This window comes from Carica papaya, chromosome 7 (genome assembly GCF_054855325.1).
Source record: "Carica papaya isolate Zhongbai chromosome 7, ASM5485532v1, whole genome shotgun sequence".
In the NCBI taxonomy this organism is placed as follows: domain Eukaryota; kingdom Viridiplantae; phylum Streptophyta; class Magnoliopsida; order Brassicales; family Caricaceae; genus Carica; species Carica papaya.
In genome coordinates this window covers 29,609,175-29,632,154 of record NC_142315.1, presented here as the reverse complement: position 1 = coordinate 29,632,154, position 22,980 = coordinate 29,609,175, and the positions used below count along the sequence as shown (strand labels likewise).

The window sequence follows — 22,980 nt, the reverse complement described above, 5'->3', positions numbered from 1 at the left end:
TATGGGGTTATAGTATGGATGGTTGTTATGACTGTTTGTTGATATTGTTATGGAGATTTCACAGAAAGCCAAAATACAAGAATACAAAATAAAACCCTGGCAAACACTGGCCAATCTCTGCACCGAAACTGCAGCCTTAAAACACCCAGTGGGTCTTCCTCGTGTGATTGTGTCAAAAAAGTTACCACACCCATCAGTGGAAACTCCTGCTACTAACTACACATATTTACGCATATATATTTATTTACATGTTTATGGTGTTGTACATACACACACACACCTACTGCCTCTATGTGTATATACGGCTACTATACATATAGTTTTTATACAGGACTTTTAACAAAGCTGATCCGATCATCTCTCTCATGAATCTACCCAGAAAGTGAAAGTGGGAACTGCGATTCTGCATGCTTTCATGTCAAGAAAAAGCGAATAGGCGTCCCCACGTCACTCCTTTTTACCCTTTGTGTGACTGTGAAACGGTGCGTCTTAGAACGTGTTTGTTCATGACCGAATGTTGTTATAACTAGCACAAGTTACTGGTCAGACATGACAACTCTCAAAATTCCTATATAAGCATTTCACTCATGCCTCATCTTTTTATCTTTTCTCCAACAAAATAATCAATACACTACACACACACACACATATATATATATATATTAACTTGAGGTACACAGCGTGAGACAGAGAAAGAGATAGAAATGGAAAACAAAGAAAAGAAGCCACAGCAGGTCAAGAGAGGTTTGTGGAAGCCGGAGGAGGACTTGATTTTGAAGAATTATGTCGAGACTCATGGCGAAGGGAACTGGGCAGATGTCTCTGAGAAATCAGGTACCTATTACATACATATGTCTCCACATCTCAATCACTCCTGTTTACTTTAATTGCCGTGTTAATTATAAACTCATAGACGGGTATCTATGTATGCATATGATCATCTCAAGTCCATAATATTCCTCTATAAATAATATGTGCTTGAACAAGAATGTTCTTTGGCTTTCCAGACAAGAATACATGAATGTTTATATAGGTTAATTATCTTGATCCGTCTTTTCTTAATTATTCTCTAATCTTTATATGCCGATCTAATTGTTTGATTCTTGCAGGTTTGATGAGAGGAGGGAAGAGCTGCAGATTAAGATGGAAGAATTATCTGAGGCCCAACTTGAAACGTGGAGGCATGTCTGAGGAAGAAGAAGATCTCATCATCCGAATGCATAAGCTTCTTGGCAACCGGTCAGTACATACATGCATACACATACATAACTACGTACTTACATACAGACATACATACATATATATATATATATGTGTGTGTGTGTTGGGTTTTCTAATTAAATAGAGTGGTGCGATGAGAGGTCTTAATTTGAATGTTGGTTTAGGTGGTCACTGATTGCGGGTCGGCTTCCGGGTCGAACTGATAACGAAGTGAAAAACTACTGGAATACGCATTTGAACAAGAAATGCCAATTGGGCAAAAGAAAAACCACCAACCATGACAACTGCAAGACGAACAAGATGAAGCACAAGAAACAAACCAACCACCTTATCAATTCAAATTATCAACAAAACACTTCTGCTGCTACTACTACTCAAGTACTTCCGGAGGAGAATGACAACAACAACAACAACAACGATGATAATAATAATACTAATATGGAAGTAGCAAATTATGAAGGTGAGAGCATTGTCACAAGCACATGGATGGAAGACATAAGAAGCTTCAACTACGACGTCGTAGAATCCTCAGTTCTGGATCTTCCCAACAATGCCAGCTTAGTTTTCGACGATGATCAGCCCATTGAATCCCCACTTGTGCTCCCCTCGTATTACATTGATGATGATCATGATGACGACGACGACGACGACGATCATGAACCCTCCTTTTCCTTCTTTGATTCTTTTCTTTTGTTTTAACCGTGATCGAGGAGAAATATGCCGTCAGTTGTGCCTGCCATGGCCGTGGATCGAACTCTCAGAAACAGTAGCATCTTATAAGAGGGTCCTTTTTTTTTATTAAAAAAAAAAAATTAATAATTTGTAGTGCCTGCATGCACAGTTTCATTATATTGGAGGCCAGAAGGTTTTGCTTCGTATTATGTTAGTATCGATTTTGATTTTTGTTCGAGTGGGAATTAGAATGAAGTAGCAGATGGTAATTGTGATAATCTCAGTGCGGTCTTTCTGTTCCCCCCTCCCTCCGCCCCTCCCCCCTTTTCGTTCTTCCATAAAAAGAGTGCTGTTATGTAAATGATCAGTCAGGTTTTGTAACCCACTGCATATAAAGCTCATTAATCTTCTGGTTTCAATATTTATCAAATCCCAGATCACGACAAACCAATACAAGAAAAAGGTGGAAAGAGAATACATGAGCTAGTATACATATACGTGTTTATACATACACAACTATATAGGTGTAGTACATAATACTTCTTTTTTTTTTTTAAAGATTCAGGATATATAATCTGTCAGTTTTTTTTTTTTAAATTAACTTTCACAAGAATTCATGGTGGTTCCACGAAAATGGAGCGGCACGATGGACATCAACAGTGACATTGATGGGCGCGAGAGAGAGAGAGAGAGAGAGAGGCGGAAAGCATGTGGTGGTGATGGAATGGAAGCCAGTTCGATTTCAAAATGCAAAATAATTATGAGCTACATTCCACGTATGTCCCACTCAATTATATAATTTATAAAAAAAAACAAAACAAAAAAAAAAAAAAGCCATTTATTATTCTTCTTAAAGAAGTTGTATAAGAATATAATTCAAGAGTAATATATAAAAATTATGTCAATTATTTAAAATTTTATTAATTTAATTCCGCGATATATGACGTTTCTGATGATGCATAACTTTGACATGTACAACACGCAATAACGTCTTTTTTAAAGCTACAGCATTCGCAACAAATTAAAAACAAAAAAATCACCTGTTCCAGAAATAATTAGACACGTATAATTATTCCACATGCAATCTACTGAAAATAGAATTCCATAAATTTAACCCTTTTTGAAACGTCATCCGGTACACGTGGAAAAGGGAGGAGGAAAACACGAGGGTTGGGTCGTTTGTAGTCTAACGTGAGTAAAAGCTCCGTTACTTTTTTCTTCCCCTTTTTTAACTTAGAAAATGTGCTTTGTTATTTAAACCGTCGAATATCCCGCAAATTACTTTGTAAATTATTTTAATTATGAATAATATACCTACTAGAAATTAAGACTGTTTGGAAACACACACTCGTATCTAGAATGCAAAACACCAAATGGTTTATTAAACTTAATAATATTTAAAACGCATACTTTTTTTAAATCCATACAAAATTTAATAAGTTCAAAAACTCTCTCATCATTACAAAAGACTTTTCATCATCTTCTTATTTTAACTAAATAATATTTTACACACTATAAATTCTGAATTTGATCCGAACATAAAAAATTACTTATAATTATCAAATAAACAAAACCCTACTTACTACCATCCTGATCTAGTCTGCTCGACACGGCTGTAGAAAGAAATACACGCACAACCCCAAACGGCATGGCGGCCAATCTATAATTATAAGAGAGAGTTACTAGTTTTGATTGAAGAAAACAGATCATCACTTGTAAAAAAAAAAAAAAAAAATCTAATAATCGCACAAATGGTAAGAGATCTGTTGACAGTACAAAATATAGAAATACAAAGCTGATTATTTATCCGGTTCCGGCTTATAATTTACAAGACTTCATCTTGTTGAGGATATAAAGAACCATTATCAATAGGCAACGAAGGCGGAGTACCCGGAGGGATGCAAGCTGAACCATTCTCGCCTGCACATATGCACAAAGCCTCGGCATCTCTGAGAGTCGCGTCGAGGTCAATATGCCCACTCAGCTCATTAATGAACTTCAAAAGTGTGTCAAAGTCCATCTGCTCTCCCATTATCATGCCGCGGTAGCGCTTCAAGATTGCAACACATACGTACAAGTGCAGATGTTCAGACAAATAATGAGTCCATAATACTTCCCAGAGTAACATTGTTTTACCATATTCAAATTCCCTGTTACAATTTGATAGCCAAATCAGAAACGGAACCGAAAAATCAGGCAGGCAGGATTATATTGCAAAATTTCTGTATGCACCTATTGGTTGAAATAAATTAAAACTGAAATTACAGATTATGACAATACGTAGGCCTGAATTCATCATATTCTCTCACATCAAGCGTATCTAGTATGATATCCAAGTAGAACTCTTGATTCTAGTTACTAACTATCCCAAGAAAAGGAGAAGCAAGACTGGCAGCAAATTTTTCACCTAACATTAAACGCTGTCAAATCTCCATTCTGCATCAGGAAAGGGTCTTTGTAGAACTGGTTTCTTTTTATTCTTTAAATTCTCAATATCTTCGGTGAGATGAACAAGAGTCCATTTAATAAATGAAAATGTTTTCTAATTTTCACTTTCTAAATTTATTTGCACTTTATTCACAAAGGCATATTAGTTAGTAACGAAGAAAATGATAGTAGAAATGACAATCGAGTTCGAAAATTTTGAAGTGTTGTTCTCAGTATTTTCTAAACAAATTAATCTTATTTGTAATTAAATTATTCCATAAACATGCACTTACTTGCACGAATGGACATAAGTACGTTAACTCAAGAAATGAAAATTAAAAAAAGTTTCACAGAGCAAAACAGCCTAATGTCTTCACTCCTCCCCTCTACATCTCAAAGAAAACATGATGATAGGGTAAGTTGAGGTAGAGTTTAGTTCTAATAGTCATATCAACCATTCGTGAGGAGTTATATAAGCTTTAATAGTGAAAAAGAAGCATGCGCACGACATGAGGACCATGTACACCCATGTAAGGAGAATGGAAATGATAGATAAAGAAAACCAGTAAATCGTCTAACCTTTTAAACTGTATTAGAATCCAACGGAAACAGAAGAAATAATTCAAGCAATCATTCTGCTTGAAATAGTTATGCAGAGGGATATCTAGCAACTCCACCAGCTGCCAAAATCAAAGAGAATGAGAACTTAAAAATCAAAACCTGTAATCAACAATAAGCTGAAGAGTTAAAACATCCTACTCGCAAGAGCACAAAACCCCCTTTGCCTGAGTCAGGATAATAAATGATTGGGTGGTCATAAACTCAATAAGAAGGGAAAATATTGTATGAGGGAAGATTCTTCCAGGAATGCACATTGAAATTACCATTAATTTAAAAGAAGTGTTGGACACATTCGCACACTTAACTCTAACTATTGCAAAACAAAAGCAATGAAGAGAAGCAGAGGAAGCTCAATATGACCAAAGTATTGAGGCAAATGCATAAACACTGTTTAAAATCTCGGTTTTATAAATAAGGATGCTATACAGACAATCTGAGAGAAGAGACCTTAGATACTGCAAAAAGTTGAGTGTGCATGCCATTTTGGTCACGGTTAAAGTTGGGTCCAAGTCGTTCCATCAGTTTTACAAAGCACCAAAATGATTCTGATTCATCCTCCATTACGAACAAAATTGGTGATAGCAAATCACTCATGCCCTAAAAGCAAACAGGAAAAGTAAAAAATAAATAAAACTTACATTTTATGGCGAAGAAAAAGAGTACAACTGTTATATTCACACTAAAGATGGAAGCAGATAGGTGATGCCTGCACTTATGGCTTACCTCCAGCACAAGACTAGCCAGACAGACAGCCTTATATAGATATCTTTCTAGTACATTCACATCACAACACTTCCTTTTGGAATAAAAATAGCATGATATGAACACATCACAACAATTGTAGCACTACAATCACCATAAGTTATTATTTTTTTAATAGAAAAAGAAGTGCTATGCACATGATGCCAAGGGGCTGCTTCCCACATACAAAGAGAATAGAGAACAGGTTTAGGATGTGTACGATTGCCAAAAGTACAAAAATTATCACTACTGCTAAGATAAAATGGAATTAGATAGGGTCATTAGGCAAGAATTGATGCTGTCAATGAATATCAGATATGAACAAACTGGAAAGGAGGATTCACTTGTTGTAATGAGGCAGTTTGAACCACTTTCCTTGTATACCAAAAAGAGCATTTTTGCTATAATTTGTGCCATCTGAACATGAGCAAGATAGAGAAATAGAAACCCCATGTTTGGAGTGGCTTTAAGATGAGGATATTCAAGGTTAGAAACCTCTGTGAGGAATTCCTGATAAACTTCACAACTGCTGGCAAATAACTTCCATTGCAAAGCCATTTGGAAAGGTACTGCTCCCTATAGAGTTTCCTTTTCCAGTTGGAAGCAAGAGGAGCAGAATCTCCATACCATTCACTTCTTTGGGGTAGCTGGACTAGAGAGTTATTCTTAAAATTTCTTGGACAAAGCTGGGCAGTGGCTGATTCCACTCAGGAGGAGATATGGGCATGGCAGGAAATGACAGGAATTAAACAGAAAGAAAATTTTAGCCCTCATCCCACTTTTGATTTTGAGGACATTTTGGAGAGATAGAAGCCTAAGAAACTTTGAAAGTGAGGTCCAACAGTTCAAGGATCTTTGTTAAGAAATCTCCCTTTCTGGGTTAATTGTCATCATATTGGAACAAAAAAAATATCTTTAAGACCTTTTAGACATGTTGAATTGAGAATAGTTAGCTCCTGCAGTTCCCCCATCTGTGTGTATTGATGGCACTCCCTTGGCATTTTGTTTACAACACACTTCTTTCTCTATCAAAGATGAACAAGAAATAGAAACCCAAAAGCATTTAGAAAAAGATGAACTAACAAATTAGAAGACTTTGCTTTTGCTCATTCAGTTTCACACAAATCAAAAAACAATTACCTGACAGTAACCAAGATCGAAGTTGTAGAAGGAGTATGTCAACAGAATATCACGTAAAGTATTCACATTTGGATTATCATCACCATCGTAAAAAGCAAGAGATCGATCAGTCCTCACCTTCACACAGAAAAACACTCATTTGAACTTGCATGCTCACAATTTATTGAACAGGATAAAAACATGTGAAAGCTCCATAGCTCAACGATACTGCATTCTTACCACATCTTTATCTATAAGGCCTTTCCTCTCCCTGTATTTTGTAAATCTTTTTGCTTGTTCAGCCGAGATACTCTGCAGGTAAAAAAGAAGGAAACTAAAATAAGCATTTATCAAGCCCCAGAAGAAAAACTATTCTTAGAGAAGGTGGGGAGAGAGAGAGAGAGAGAGGAAATTTTATGCCCCTGGTCAAAAGAGATTTAAAAGCATTAAAATATAATAGTTCCACAACCAAGGTTAAGAATCATTGGACACTAAAATCTATCAGAACTAAAAGAGTAGAAAATTGCATTATCAGCAAAACATCCATTCTTGTCAATTAAATTAAACAGTAAGATCTTCTTCAAGGTAACATGACCTGAAGAAGAAATTACCAATTGTGGATTCCTGTTGTATTTATCCTAACAAGCCAAGGGAGGAGATTGAACTGATGACCAGATCTAATGCCCCTAAAAGAAAAACTTGGTAAAAAGTAGATCAACAAAACAATTCATTACAGTTTGTATCTGGCCTGCCCTGTGTCTTACAATAAAGATTTTTAGCCCAACAAATCAACCATGATTTGTTTTTCTCCTACTTTAAGTAGAAAGTAGCGGCAACTCAATTTCAATGCCTCAGTGTAGTATAAGATCATTCTTTTCCTTCTATGGTTTGGAAGGATAGTCTGCATTTACAAGGCGAGCCCCCTCTTTCCGCAATGGTGTGGGGCATCAGAGGCTGTTGTCCTCTTTCCACAACGCATTCCTTTTTCAGACATCCTGCTATCATCTCAATTATTCCATATGTTCTAATCGTATAGTCCATCTTGCCTCTTTAGTGAATAATGTGTCTTGTAGTCGTCAATTGCTGCATCGTTCAAGCCAACTCATACTGAATCACCAGGCAGAATGGAGAATATTCTTTATCAATTGATTGAATCTGTCAGACTCTTAAGGATTTTGTTTGGTTCATTTCCCATTTTTTTCTAGTTAGTTACTGTAATGTTTGTCTTGCTATGTGTTTGTACAAAATAACTTTTTATGTTTGAGTTCACTCTCTCCCCATATTAAATATCTTGGATGATAGAATTACATTTACTAGTTTAATACAAATATGAAAATTAAGACAGAGGGGGGGAGGGGAGGAGGGGGGAGAGAGAAAGTCTTCCAGTCTAATGGAGGATTTTTCTTTTCGTGGGTTGAACAGGGGGAAGGGAGGGAGAGAGAGAGAGAGAGAGGGAGAGAGAGAGAGAGAGAGAGAGAGAATATGTGCAAACCTGCCACTGCTGTTTTATGGTCTCATATTCTGACTTTTTGATGGACCTAAGATACTCTCTCTCAGCACATGTTGATTCATATGCATGATATCCCAGTAAAAAGGCCCAAACCTGTCATCATGATCAAGAGTTTCATGAAAATAAGCAAAACTTACAAATATAGCATAATGATGCGTGTAGAATTCCTCACAAACTGCAACACAAACCTCTCTTCGTAATTTGTGCTCGATTCCTCCATAGAATATTCTTTTCCTTAAAGCTTTTGAGTCCATAACTCGCCCTTCAGAGTCCAAGAAAGTGACCCACTGCAATTTCACTGAGTTTTTAGTTCAACTTGAAGAAAGCCGTAGTACTGGGACTTCGAAGTCGGATCACAATCCTTAATAGTGTGTCCAAATGATTAATCTAGTACTAATATTTCTTGTCTACCAAATTGTAAGGTTGGATTGACACTTGCCCCAAGGGAGCAGAGTACAACGCAAACTAGATATTTATGATTGGACGCAAACCATACAAGATATGTAATAAGAAGGAATTTGCATTTATATTTTATATTACAAGGTAGCCCCAGAAGCTCACTATTAGATATTTTTCCAACATGGGTCTATGGCTGAGTTGTTCAAAGAGTTAGGATGAACATTATTAAAATGTATTCCCTTTATGCTGGAAACAAAAAGGAAAGAAGTGACATCATATCTCTTCACAGATAAAATAAAACTGGTGACAACCAAAATGAACAGGAGACGCAAGGAAAAAGCCTAGTGACTGCTACATGGGATTAGGCACACAATTTTGATGCAAGTAACACCAGATTTCAAGGGGTTCTGTGGTGTTCTAGTTGTTCCCACAACTTGGACATCAATATCCAGAATGTGAACGCTGAAAAACAACATCAGGGCTCAAATCCAAAACTATGACAGGAATGGGTGATCTCTTGGCCCCATTCTTTTGCACATAAACAGGCATGCTTCAAGAAAGGGAAAGATAATAAGAAATAACAGCAGAATGAAGATCAGTCAACTAATAAAACCAGAGTAAACACTGATATTTGCAAATATGAATTTAAGAAAAGGAACCCTTATCAGGGAAAACATTTCTTACCTCTTCAGGTCCCAGAGGAGGTTGTCGTGGTTTTCCCCACACAAGAGTAAGCTTATCGAACTGCAATAAAAGCAAGAATAAAGATATTGAGGTAATATACAGAACCAGGAAGGAACCATCAGCATTTTTTTTAAGAAAAGAGAGAGAAAGTGACCTTACTGATCATTGAGACAAACGAAAAATTAACAATCATGACTGTTATTTTATAATTTTTTAAATTAAGAATATATTGATTTCATTTATCGAACTATTTCATATATATGGTTGAGTAAAGCCCAAAATAGAGAGCGTTTTCATGTTACTAAATTAAGATTTATTAACACAAAATTTTTTACGATATTATATCATAAAAAGCTCGACGACAAGTTTATTGAAAGAAAAATAAGTAATAAATTGTATTGTAATAAAAATGTAATTCACATGTCCTTGCTATATGAGCACTTGAAACACCCTTACACCTTCCTTCATATATGCATATTATAGAAGACAAATATCATAAATCATTAAACCAGCACCAAGTCAGATAAAGAGTTCTCATAAACTGCAAATCTGCAGAAGTGCTAACTCATATCAAAACTCTGATTCAGTCTAGAAATAGAGTAATGATGCCGGAGTAAATGTGACAGTAAATATTCTGATCAAGTAACAACGATAATCTTCCATTCCATAATTAGACTTTTTACCATTTCAGGGAAATAAATAGCAAGACACACAACCACATTGAATTTACTGGGCCTTCAAATTTTATAAAGAAGTGTTCCCCAAGATGTAATGGCCTAAAACTGCCAAAAGGAAGCATATTGTTACCTCCAGAGGATCTGACGGTACAGGAATTTCATCAGGAAGTTTCTCTACATCATTGGTAACCTTATGAGAGTAATCAAAGTCAGATCGGTGACTGTGTCTCCTTTCAACAGCACCAAAACCATTGTTTTCACGAAATAATTGCGAAGTTGTTTCCCGGGCAAATTTGGTCACAAGAGAAAATTTCTCCAGCACGTGAATTGAAAGATCACGAGCAGGATCATGAATTTTTGGCCTTTGCCTCCCACTGTAGTGGGAAATTCTATAACTACCATCACTGACACCCTCATCATTCCCCTCATGACTTCCATGAGAAAAAGACTCCTCAGCTGAAACAGACCCGGAAGGCCCACTTGCAACTGAAAGTGTCCTAGGCAGCTCCAAAGAAGACAAAGTTCTCTGTTTATAGCAAATGGCAGCAAAACATAAAAAAAGTAGCAATTTAAATTATCTCAATCAAGTGAATTCTAACATGCAAGAAACAAGCACTTGCAATTCATCCCTCAAGCCCACACCAAAATGGCGTCAATAGAACTCAAAATTTTAAAAATATATACATAAAAATAAAAGCTATGCTGCACATGCCATGCTTGATATTCTACCATCTTGCCTTTCTTGTATCTGATTATATACTTCTCAGAAATAATGTACTCAATAAAAATCCATAGAAGCATCAGTCTATGTTAAGTTGACAACTTTCTGATAGAGTTCGCTCTTCAATAAAAATCCCCCTAACACCTGTTGTATCTTCAACTTCCATAACAATAAGAAATTTAGCAATGTACGTACAAAATAGTAGATGATGGACAATTGCCATCTCATAAAAAATTTAAATAGGTTTATCTCATTCTTTTCATGTTGTAGATAGAGCTATTATTTATTTCAACAATAATTTATGGGACAGATAATCAGCCAAAAAGCAAATTCCTAAATCTGTAGAGACCAAATCCTAATATATCATTTATGGATAATCAAGGCAAGCGATTAGGGGAAGCAAGTTTGTTAGAATTTCATTTGAGATAAATTAAATTCATAACATATCAAGCAACTTAAAGTACCCATATTTCAACATAATAACTATCAATATCCTGGTCCAAGCAGTAATTGCTAGAGACAACTGTCATGCAACAAGCCAGCAATCCAGCAATTAAAGAAAGAAGTTTAGGCTATTAACAGTATGAAGCTCACCTGCAAAGGATTTTCAAAATCATTCACAAGAAATACATTTGTATCTTCTGATGACCTGAAAAACAATGTAAACAGATTTCAGAAACCCGAAAAAAATGTACAATGTGATTTTTTTTTTAAAGAAATAATAAGTAGACATAAATTTACATAAAATGGCACAACATTTTTTTTATATTACACTGACGAGGTAACAAACACATTAAACCCAGTTCTTATATGTAAGAACATCACATTCTATTTATTATACATCTCTCCTTCCATTGTTATTTTTTATCTCAGATCAACGATGACAAGGCATCACATACATTTTCAAACAAGTCAAACTGCCCAATATATCTCTAATATGCTCTTAATAATGTGTTTCAAAGTTCAAAATAGACTCATTCCAACTCATTGTTAAATTTTTTAAAAGTGTCAAAATTAAAGAAAGATGGGCAACAGCATCTTAGTAGACTGCATCCCTTACATATGGTGTGTGCATGTGTGTAATAAGGAATAACCACATTAAGCAAAAAACCAACCTCACAAGAAAAACATGTTGCTTAACAGCAGCGAGGAATTCTCTGACTCCTCCATTATAGAAGTAGAGAGGGGGATATGCAAGTCCTGCCAAAATAGAGAGAGAGGAAAAAGAAAAATAAGGCTCCTTCAGTGGCAGACAGGAAAAAAATGGGGATTTACTTTTATATCAAGAAAAAAGAAAATTCTGAATTTGAAAATGTAAAAAGAGATGAACTACAAAAGCTAAATTTAGCTAATAGAAGCAAATAATAATCAGCTCTTGCTGGGAATGACAACATAAAAACAAAAAGTTTTAGTCAAAATGGACAACAAATTGCTCTTACTACTTTGCTAGCTATGACTTACAAATTTAACTAACTTGAACTGAAAAATGGTATTAGAATAATATTTTGTCCCACAATCCATCTCATTTATATCGTCTCCCATGTCTCCTATTCTAAGGAATTAGTACTTTGAACCAAGCAAGCCAAAGAGCAAAACCATTCACCACTCAAAAGTACAAGCTACTTTTACTACCACTTTACCCATGTTAAGAATAATTGAATTGGTTCTAGCAGAAATTCCCTCTAAGCCCTTAACAAGCAAGAATTTCATGAATACCTAACAGAATAACTTAACAACTATAGCACTTTATGATGTAGAGCAAATTAGACTTTAATGTGCTGCCTTGGGAATTTAGGAGAAAATCTAGATATGAAACCTATTGTTCTTTGGTATCAAACGTAAAATTTGATTGAATCACACAATCAATGGTTTTGCTCAAAGTATTTTAATAAGTACTAGGATGATGATCTTGAAGGAGATGAAAAGATATCCATACAGTGCCAATTAATTCTTTCACGATTAGGCTAAGAAATACTTACACTAGTAAAATTAGAACTACTAATTCTAATAAAGATTGGAAAAGAAATATAAATAAACTAGGAAAAAAGATAACCTAAATAATATAATTCTTAAATAGTAAATTATTGCTGTGCCTATGTGCCATCACCTCAAAGACAAGATATTACCTAGCATGACATTAATAGGTTGTTATGAAACATAGGCTGTACAAATTTCATTTGTTAAGTATATGGAAAATCAATGATTGTCCAACAATGGCCAATTTAAAATGCAGCATTCCTGTAGTATATGCATTCACCAAAACACCCCAGAAAACTTCTCATCCAAAAAAAAAAAAACACTTCAAAAATAAAATTATTAAAAAGTACTATAATAATAACCTCAAAAATCATCTTAGTGACAATCTCTAAGCATAAACCACGAGCAAGATACTTTTATGTTTGCTTACCAGATGACAAAACAACAATTATGTACTGCCACCCAAGTGCAGGGGTGTGTCGACGGATGGACCTCACATCTGTGAATGGAACTGCCCTTATAGTATAAAGATTCCTATCTAGAAATGGAAAGCACACAAGATTAGAAGTCAGAGATGCGTTATTAACAATTCCGTCACATGATACTCAGCTTGGAAGTCCAATAACACTGACCTTTCTCTGATAGCCTTGCATTTGATGTTTGGCCTTTATATGGAATCCATGTCTACAATTACGGACAACAAGCAGCAATAGGATCACACACAAAAAACATATAAACAATTTACAAAAAGAATAAACCCTGCGTAAACTTAACTGTCAAAACAAATTAAAATGAACATAAACCATGTCTAGCTCAACAATCACGGGTGCAAACATGTTCGCGCATAAACATGCGCATTTAAGCATGCTAATAATTGCAAATAAAGCCAAACCTTGAAGAAAAAAATAAGAACCACGCACCTACAAGCCCATGAAAACATATATTGCATAAATGGTAAATATAATAAAGAGAAACAAATTTACATTTGTACAAGCAGTAAAATAATACTTTGAATAGTTGAAAAACACAAAGCAATTAACTATCAAGAAACATAATTGTGCATTCATAGAATCAAGATATGTCGCTTGTAAAAACCTATATAAATTCCTATAAGAGAGTAAACTGTTACCATAAAGAGTGAAGATCCTTGCTTAATTAGCTTCAATCTTCCACTAATTCTCTCAGAAGCGAACTGAGTTGGATGAATTGTGACATTATCCTTCGAATACAGCACCTCTGCACCTTCCGGTTCGCTCGACGAGCTCTTCCTGTCACTATCGCAACGCATCATGCTCGCCGATCCCTACTTATTACAAAATTACAACAAACAGAAAACCTAAAATTAAAAATAAAGAAATCAGAGACAAATAGCCAATGAAATGGAGCTCATCATACGACAAAGAAGTTGGAGTCCTTGTTAAGATACGAACTGAATTGTTAATATACGATTGAATGCGACCAAGAGGTTGTAAAGAAAAAAAACGAGAGTGTTGAATGAAGCTTGAATTGCTTACTTGCTGTTGAGAGGCCGCGTAGTCGGCATCGTCTGATAAATCGTGTAGCTCTGTTTCTTGCATGGTGCTTGATAAAGATTGAGATAGAGAATGAGAGACAGAGAAGACTAATTGATTTTACTTTTATTTCCTTCGACGGGAAGGAAGTAGGAGAGAGAAATGGTTAAGGAAGAAGGAGAAGGAAAGCGTTACCGGGAGAGATCTTGGATTCTCGGGTCATTTGACTCGTGGGGCAGTTAGCCTCCAGTTTCATCCTCTTTTATGTTTCTTTTTTCTTTTTTTTTTTTTCAAAATTCTCTCAAATGTTATTTTTTTAATTATTATTAATAAATATTATATTAAAAATTATATATTTAAATAAATTATTGGTATATTCTCTCAAATAAATAAAAATTACTTAAATTAAAATGATTAATTATTTTTAATTCGCATTGAAAATAAATATTATTATATTTGACGTGTTTATTAATTATTATTAATATAAAATATTTCGCATAAATAAATAAAAAATAATATTAGATAAATTAAATACTAATAACTATATGTGTGGTATATTAATACTTTAAAAATAATAATTTAAATAATAAAAAATTAGTTGCTTGTAATAATATTATATAATATAAGAAGAGGTACACCAAAAATCACGTGTTGAGAAAAATTTGTTTTAAAAATAAGAGAGGTACTAGTAGGTTAGTTGTTCTATTAATATAATTTTATATTATAATTAAAATGCTCATTATTTTTAAGGAAATATTTTATTGTAAGATTTTATGAAAAATATAATTTAATGTGCCAAAATTTGTAGAAGTTTATGAATTTTATATAATATTAGGCTTAAATCTAATTTTTAATTAATAATAATTTGTATTAATATCTGGTGCGCTGGTACCGGATCCATCCATTAAAAAATTAACCAAAATAGAGGGGAGAAAAATCTAAAAAAGAAAAGAAACAAATCATGAAGCCATTAATATCTGATAATGTGGGACCGAGCACTATGTGGACCCTCACTTCTATAAATCATGCCACTTGTTTCTGCACCAAACCATTCTTGGGCTTCTGCCACTCGCGTAACAGCTATTGGTTTTCTCTCTTCCTACTCCTTTTATTACTACTCTCCTCATTCAAAAGAGCGAGCGAGTGAGAGAGAGAAAGCTGCTAACGGGGATTGGGCATGGCTCCGGTGAAGGAAGGAGAGTTACCAGTGACCGATCCGTCGACGAGAATGAAAGAACAGAGTCAACGCGACTACAAGGCCACGGCCATGACGAAGAGAGGAGTCTATGCTGCCGTCTCTTATATGGTCTGCGCTGGTAAATGATGCTCTCGCTCCTTTTTTTTTTCTTTTTGTGGAAATTTGAATTTCTGTTACGTATTTGATCCTTTAGGTTGATTTGTCTCGTGTGATAGCCTGTCCTGCTCTCTGCGTCATGGAATCGACTCTGTTTTTTTTTTTCTTCTTAATTTCTTTCCTTTTACTTTTTGGTTAGAACCGGGAATGGGGCGTCGAGAGGGATTGTTTTGATAACTATACTTTTTCGTTTTTTCTTAACTTTCTGTTTGCTTACCGATAAAATATTGTACATAGGAAACATTCCTTTTACAATTTTTACGCTCCTCATAGAATTTGTCTTATATAAGACATCAGATGCGTAAAGGTGGATGTGTTAAATTTAGCTTGTTTACTTGTTTTACGGGATTCAATGATAAAATAGAAATGGATGAGTTGCATGGTTTAATTGTGCATATATGCTTTGTCTGTGGATGTGTTTGTGTAAGTAAGATCTATGCATATTGTGGTAAGAGAAATACACGAATTACGGGTTTCAAAAGATAATTTGGTTATCATTGAAGGCACACAAAAATTTTATGGAGTAATTATTAACCTCAAAAAGTGTTCTTCCGCCCAGGCAATGTGGTGGTCCTAGGAGTACGGCATTTTTTGACATTACCTAAAGGACACAAATAGTGGAGATTTGATAAAGCCATAAAGGTGAGTGTGGAAGAGGCCCGCAATAAGAACTATCTAAAGGACACGAATAGTGAATGCTATTCAATGGCAGTTTTAATCTTACTTATTGAAATTTTAAAACAGGTTAGGATTAGGAAAAAAAAGAGCAAGAACGCAAAGGTTTTGAATCCTTTGACTAAGAACTATATCCGGCATAAACTATTTGGAACTTCAATGTTAAACTCATACCGACATTTAGGTAATGATATGTAACACTCTTTATTTGAATCAACAAAGCCATTTGGACACAGGAAAACACTGCATGTAGGTCAAAGTTGGTGTCAGGAGCCTAAGACATAGCCCTTGACCATAAGAGCGTAGTCCTTCTAAATGAAAAGAACATGGGGTTACAGAAGAGAGAATAAGAGAGAACAGAATTAGAGGAAAAAGAGATTAGTAGAGAGAAGAATAGAGAGAATAGAGTGAAGAAATCACTGAAAGAATCAGTGAATTTCATTTTGATTTTTGTGATATTTTTTCCATATCTGTACTATAATAGTACAGTGCTATTTGTACCCTGAATACTGACGACTATTAAAGTAACAGAAAGGATTCAATAACAAAATAACCGAATTGTAACCCCAGCTGGCAGAAATGGAAATAACAATAAGGAAAATACTAGTAGCTGGGTCAATACGCCTAACCTGTCTTGCTATTCAGTTACTCATTTTACCCGTAGCTTTTCTGGAGTAAACGAGCAGCGGCTTGCTTCTGTTCTGCCAACCAATTGGCCCATGATCTGGATCGGTCCTTACAGTTTGATCCATGAGATCATATGAAAGAGTGGAAATTATAATACCGTGGTTATGGAAAGTGTCTTCTATTCATAATTTCATTGTCTATTTTTCCTAGTTTTCAGGATTTCTGAACATTTATATGAGGATTTGGAGTCATAGAGAAGGTGAAATAATTATTATGTAATTGAATTACAGTAGAGCTCAGTGCTTGTCTCATTATATATGCTTGACTTGTGAACTCGACGTGAAAAAGCTAGGTTAATGTTTCATTATTCAAGATTTTGCTATTTTCCTCATGATGTATTTTCCATGAATTTATAAACATTCATTTTGCAGCTTGTAGTAATGCTTTATATAATTTTGCAGTTCTGTTGGTAATGTTCAACAAAGCAGCTCTTTCTTCTTACAGTTTCCCAAGTGCAAATATTATCACTCTTTCTCAGGTAGCTGAAATACTTTTGCAGACTAGTTCATAAATTCTTGATCATGAAAACCCTTCTTTGTTTGCTCTAGCAAGATTTACTGATATAGCTCGATAGAAATTTGTTTTTACGTTGCTGAATGACACTTTAGTTTGTGCAAAAAATGAATTTGTCCTAGTGCAATTCTTCCAGGATGGTGTAAAACATTAGCATAGAAATTCCTTGCGCACTATATTTATGGAACCAAAAGTGATTTGGTCTTCAGGGGACCAATTACTAAAATAATCTCCATTAAATCCTCAAAATGGGATGCTCCAGTCCATTTTATATTTTTGCACCCATGTACTTCGGCAGTGTTTAACCGGTCCATGCATTGAGTGACAACAATCTAATATTTGTTCTGTCTTTTTATCCATCTACAATCTAATAATTGTTCAGTTCAGCCTATCCCCAAAAAATGATGCAGATGAGTAAATTTCATTCAATTTGGTTTATAATTATTCGTATTTTTTGATTTGGAGCATTTTATATCTTATACGTATTCCAGATGCTCTGTTCCTGTACAATCCTGTATGCAATGAAATACTGGAAGATCATTTTTTTTACATCCAACGAACCGCTGAGTGCCAGTAATAATCCAGTTACCCTTGTACCATCTAAAACGTTGATTCACGCCCTCCCGATGGCCTTTTCATATTTGCTTTACATGGTATGTATTTAATGACACAAGTAATCACATACTTTCCCACTAGAAACCTTAAAGCTTTCATATATGAATTTGTAATCTTTCATCTGGGTAAAGCTGGTCACAATGGAGTCTGTCCGTGGCATAAGTGTTCCCATGTACACCACCCTCCGGAGGACTACTATTGTTTTTACTATGATTGCGGAGTATCTTTTGAGTGGGCAGAAGTATTCACCTCCTGTTGTTGGCAGGTACACAACCTGATGTTATTTTATATTCCTCTGGTTGTGTCAATAGTTATTTGGAAGCAGAAAAATGGGTTTTGATTTCATCGTGGATGCATGAAAGCCAATGTGCCTGGCCTAAAAGCTTGATCAAACAGGTATTGCATATTGCAATTAGCCTGTTAATGAAGTAACTTTTCAAGACATTCTCAGTAGTCCAGGGGTCCAAAAGATTGTTGGATGTGGATATATTGGAGTATTTAATGCACTTCATTTCTCAATAAAATTGATGAGTATCTGAATCATCCTATGTGCACTGAGAAAAAAGCTTGACATATATATCTTCTAATTTCATATCTTTGATATATTTAAAAGCATGTGATGTAGCCTTTCCTGCTGCTGATGCCTTTCCTAGTGGAACTAATACAAGGATTTCCTCAGTGTTGGAATAATAATACTTGGTGCACTCATTGCTGGAGCTGGAGACTTGGCATTTGACATTTATGGCTATGGTGTTGTTTTCATTGCAAATATATGTACAGCAATGTATCTTGCTTCTATTGCTCGTATTGGTAATATATCACCCGTATGGCTTTTAGGTGTTACCTATCATAGTAACTGGAAATTCTTATTATTTATGTCTGACGTAATTTTAACATTTCAGGTAAATCGAGTGGCCTCAATAGTTTTGGTCTTATGTGGTGCAATGGTATGATAAGAGGACTAAAGTAATTGTTGTTGACTAATTATCCACTACTTTTAGAGAGAGAAGAACTGCATTGGGCTCCTCTAAACCAACTATTTTATCCTCCTGATATTTTCAGGAATAATATGTGCACCAGTTTTGTTGTTTTGGACATCAATCAGAGGTGATATAGAAGCAACACTAAACTTCCCACATCTATTCTCCCCAGGCTTTCAGGTGCTTTCTTTTCACAAGGACTTCTATTATCCTTAAGCTTTTAAACTTTTAAGGTACCTTTTCTTTTTGGTTGTTACTTTCTGTCAAATATAATTCTTTTAGTCTTTAGCCAATTTCACCATGCTAAAACAAATTAGCACTCTATTTTCTCAAAAGTTCTCATATCTAGTTGCTTGTGCAAGTAGATCACTTTCCCTACTAGAATTGAATAGTTGATAACTGTGCAGTTGCTCTTGTTTTTTCTATTACTAAAAAATGTTTTTCTGTAATTTCCTCCATTATCTTCAATAGGAGGGCAACTGTTCTTATGATGATAACACATATTTTTGTATCTTCTTTAAAGAGAAAGGAAAGCAGCAATCTTTTGTTGATTCGCTCTGCTAACAAATAATGAAATCAAGATGGTGTCTAAGTCCATTGTATGCATTTTTTTATATTTATGATTTAACCTTTTCGGTTATTTCATTTTAAGCTGAACTGTCCTTTTTTATATGCATGTTTTCTGATTGTGAGTTGTTAATGTATTGTTAACATATCCCCGTAGAAATTTCACTCTGACAATAGGAAATGTTCTGAAGTATCTCCATTTGCTTCGATTTGTTTAAACACTATTTACTCCATTACAGGTCTACCATAATGGAGGCTGGGAAGGACCAACTCGATTATAGTCCTGCCTTCAGCACTTTTGCACCAGAACATAACTTCCCTTGTTATTTCTCTAATTGTACTTTACTTGGTCAAAATCATCTTATAGTTCCTTTTAAGGTTTTCTAAATATTCGAAAATAATGATAATGTCATGGCACGAAAAAACAGCAAATTTACTAGTTTGTTATTTTTTAAGTTAATATTTGCATTTTAAGTCTTTCTTTTCTTTTCTAGTTGTCATCAGCTTGTGGGCATCAATATGTGATTAAATATGTACACAAATGTTATGAAATCTCTGCCATTAGTAATTGATTTACTGATCTAATGAGAATCCGCTCTGCGATGTGCTTGCAGATTGTGATGCTTTTTTCCTGTATCATGGCTTTCTTGATAAACTATTATGTATTCTTGAATACAACACTCAATTCAGCTCTGACGCAGACAATCTGTGGTAATCTGAAGGTAAACAGAACTCTCACAACGCAGATCTATTTGCTTAAAGCTGCTGTTACACCTGCTCTGGTTAATATATTATCGTTGCAGTTTTCTCTTTGAATTTTGTCCATGGGATCTTTCTCGAACATCTTTCATAATTAATTTATAAATAATCACTTGAGTCATGTTCCATTAGTATTAGTTTTAGAAAAAATTGATTCAGTTTCATTAGTGAACATATAAGAATGACAGAAGTATGGTATTTGAATGTTGAATAGTTTTAGAAAAAAATAGATTCAAATTTCATTAGTGAACATATAAGAATAACAAAAGTATGGTATTTGAATGTTGAATATTGTTAGATTTATATTAATTAGTCTGAGGTAACTTGAATATGTGCCTGTTTAACACTTAGCAGCCAAACCAGCTTGTACATAAAGGACTTATTTATGTATAAATAATTGTTTATATTTCACTCTGGGCAAGTTTTTAGAAAATTTTGTTTCTATTATTAAATATTAACTTTATGTTTATGCTCAATGAACCACTCCTTGTTGTGATGGACTTAGAAAAATTTTGCCTCAATTTGGATCACGAAAATCTAGAAATTTCCCACAAGTCAAATGCCTTCGATCATAAAAGGAAAGTGGTTGTATGGCAACTAGCTAACTTGGCAAGCTAATTTACCATCCGATCTTATTTAGAAGAATTCAAATGGTTGAACTGCAAGTTATAATAGTTAATTAAGGATGGTTGAAATCTTAACCTATTGAAAAGGTCCAACTTTAATATTTAATACATTAAAACCTTTTACGTGCAATCTAACCTCATTAAGTTTGAGGGGTTCTTTGCAATTTAATTCACAATCTAATTTTTTTCAATTCAGCACCAATGCATACTTGTTAAAGTCATGTGGTTCCATTACAGGACCTTCTTACCATTGCACTTGGCTGGCTAATATTTGGTGGGCTTCCATTTGATTGGGTGAGCATCAACCTCTCTGATTCTTAACCTTTTTTTGCAACGATACTAACTAAAAGTTTGATTTCAGCTTACCTTCCGTTGTTGATTACTGTTTGCTTTCAGTTGAATGTTGTTGGTCAATCACTTAGTTTCTTTGGATCCTGTTTATATGCGTACTGTAAACTCCGAGGGAAATAGTGCCGAAGGCACTGCATGGGGGCTCTATACCGGAGGTACTACTGAAATGGCACTCCCGCTGCTGCCCAATTTTGATTCTACAGTAACAAATACCAGAGATCGTAGATTCATCTCTTCTCTTGTTTATTTAAATAGAAATTCTTGTTTGATAAAAGAAGAAGAAAAAAAAAAGAAAAGGAAAGTGGAATATCAGGCTAAAAGAAAACCAAATCAATGACAAAGGAAACAAACATTTGATAATAACGCAAGTTTAAAGCATTGTACTCTTTGAGCGTTAGGCCTGGGCCTGGCTATGAAAGGAAAATGGAAGATCAGGCGAAAAGAAAATCAAAGCAATGATAAAGGAAACAAAAAGTTGGTAACAACCCAAGTTTAAAGCATCGTACTCTTTGAGCTTTAGGCCTGGGCTTGTCTACCCTTCGTGCGTAGTAATTTTGGGCCATTGCCGGCGTCCTGAAACTCCTAGCCATGCGCAGTTTCATATTCTGGTGATGTTTTCACCCGGAAGTCGGAAATGGTTTGGGCGATGGAATGGTGTAGAGAAAAAACGGGATCATTCACTTGGAAATTTGTCAATCTGGCAGGCTTTTGCTAAACGAAAACATCGTGAATTACATATGCATTCACGTTCTCGATCAATTATATGGCACTTCTAGGAGCAAAGGTAAGTAAGAAGACTTTATGACCGTAATTACTCCTATGTGAATATATATATATACTCGTGTTACTGGATTTCATATATGTACTTCATGAGGACTGAACTGTGATTTCTTTTTCTTTTTCTCTTTTGAGGGGGTTAACTCGGGCCTGCCTTTTTAAAATGTTAGTGGGCTTGTGGAAATGGAAGAACAGAATAGAGAACGACGGAAAAAAAGAAAGAACGAAGTAGTCTGGCTGAAGCGAACTTGTGAAGTAGCCTACCAAAACAACCAAGTTAAAGATACTTGCAGGAAATTCCAGGTTGGAATGGATAGCGACTTCAAACATCTTAATTCAAAGAAACCAGTTTGAACTCTTTGGAAATTTTCAAAACCTTTTTTTTTTCCCTGATTGAGCCAAGAATAAAAATGCCGAAATAAAATTTTCATCCGCCTGAATCCTTCAATTTTCTTATAGATTGCCTGTTATTTTTATTATTATTTTTTTTTATCATCTCGATTACAGAAAGTTACAGTCAAACTTTAAAATCTTCAAGGCTAAGTTTTTCTTTTGATTGATGTGTGGGTACAGAGGCTTGAAAATGATAGTTTGATAGTTGATAAAAAGGCGTATATCAGCAGAGCCAATAGATACCATACTTCCCTCGTAAAGAGTTGATATTATATCATTTCTACATGAAAAGAAACAAATGCATGCATACCCACCACACCACACTATACAAACACATTAATGAAGATCAGTGCATGCCTGAGTCCCACTTCTAATAAAGCTTACTTTGCGGCTCCCCACGTTT

At 34.9% G+C, this 22,980-nt stretch overlaps 3 protein-coding genes across 7 annotated transcripts; 2 read left to right on the top strand and 1 right to left on the bottom strand.

The window, feature by feature from the left end:
- The first annotated feature begins 268 nt into the window (after positions 1-268).
- MYB82 (myb domain protein 82) lies at positions 269-2,312 on the top strand. Its single transcript, XM_022043614.2, has 3 exons — positions 269-834; positions 1,110-1,239; positions 1,386-2,312. The coding sequence occupies exons 1-3, from the start codon at positions 705-707 to the stop codon at positions 1,918-1,920; spliced, it is 795 nt and encodes a 264-aa protein (XP_021899306.2). The 5' UTR covers positions 269-704; the 3' UTR covers positions 1,921-2,312.
- A 1,199-nt stretch (positions 2,313-3,511) lies between these two features.
- LOC110815660 (RabGAP/TBC domain-containing protein) lies at positions 3,512-14,531 on the bottom strand. Its single transcript, XM_022043543.2, has 15 exons — positions 14,284-14,531; positions 13,899-14,072; positions 13,402-13,453; positions 13,200-13,307; positions 11,908-11,992; positions 11,387-11,441; positions 10,202-10,597; positions 9,395-9,454; positions 8,500-8,598; positions 8,294-8,404; positions 7,042-7,113; positions 6,823-6,939; positions 5,389-5,538; positions 4,900-5,000; positions 3,512-4,043 (listed from the first exon to the last, which is right to left on the bottom strand). The coding sequence occupies exons 1-15, from the start codon at positions 14,344-14,346 to the stop codon at positions 3,719-3,721; spliced, it is 1,968 nt and encodes a 655-aa protein (XP_021899235.1). The 5' UTR covers positions 14,347-14,531; the 3' UTR covers positions 3,512-3,718.
- Positions 14,532-15,323: 792 nt separating this feature from the next.
- Positions 15,324-22,614, top strand: LOC110815777 (UDP-N-acetylglucosamine transporter UGNT1-like). 5 transcript variants are annotated; one of them, XR_002539903.2, is made up of 11 exons: positions 15,324-15,596; positions 17,398-17,474; positions 18,001-18,162; positions 18,256-18,389; positions 18,804-18,934; positions 19,027-19,071; positions 19,187-19,284; positions 20,286-20,393; positions 21,294-21,350; positions 21,453-22,191; positions 22,355-22,614. XR_002539903.2 is itself a non-coding variant. In XM_022043713.2 (10 exons), exons 1-10 carry the CDS (start codon positions 15,458-15,460, stop codon positions 21,525-21,527), a joined length of 1,026 nt encoding a protein of 341 aa, XP_021899405.1. In that variant the 5' UTR covers positions 15,324-15,457; the 3' UTR covers positions 21,528-22,614. The 5 variants fall into 5 exon arrangements, 1 of the variants encoding a protein (XP_021899405.1); XR_002539902.2 differs by having other exon boundaries at positions 22,320-22,614; XM_022043713.2 differs by having other exon boundaries at positions 21,453-22,614.
- Positions 22,615-22,980: the final 366 nt, after the last annotated feature.

Coding starts and splice junctions, on each gene's coding strand:
- LOC110815660 (XM_022043543.2), bottom strand. CDS start 14,346: ATGCAAGAAACAGAGCTACACGATTTATCAGACGATGCCGACTACGCG. Junction 7,114..8,293: donor CCATAAAACAGCAGTGGCAG/GTTTGCACATAT, acceptor TTTTACCTGCAG/AGTATCTCGGCTGAACAAGC. Junction 4,044..4,899: donor ATTCTAATACAGTTTAAAAG/GTTAGACGATTT, acceptor AAATTGTAACAG/GGAATTTGAATATGGTAAAA.
- MYB82 (XM_022043614.2), top strand. CDS start 705: ATGGAAAACAAAGAAAAGAAGCCACAGCAGGTCAAGAGAGGTTTGTGG. Junction 835..1,109: donor AGATGTCTCTGAGAAATCAG/GTACCTATTACA, acceptor TGATTCTTGCAG/GTTTGATGAGAGGAGGGAAG. Junction 1,240..1,385: donor CATAAGCTTCTTGGCAACCG/GTCAGTACATAC, acceptor ATGTTGGTTTAG/GTGGTCACTGATTGCGGGTC.
- LOC110815777 (XM_022043713.2), top strand. CDS start 15,458: ATGGCTCCGGTGAAGGAAGGAGAGTTACCAGTGACCGATCCGTCGACG. Junction 15,597..17,397: donor CTCTTATATGGTCTGCGCTG/GTAAATGATGCT, acceptor ATAATTTTGCAG/TTCTGTTGGTAATGTTCAAC. Junction 19,285..20,285: donor TATTCTCCCCAGGCTTTCAG/GTGCTTTCTTTT, acceptor ATGTGCTTGCAG/ATTGTGATGCTTTTTTCCTG.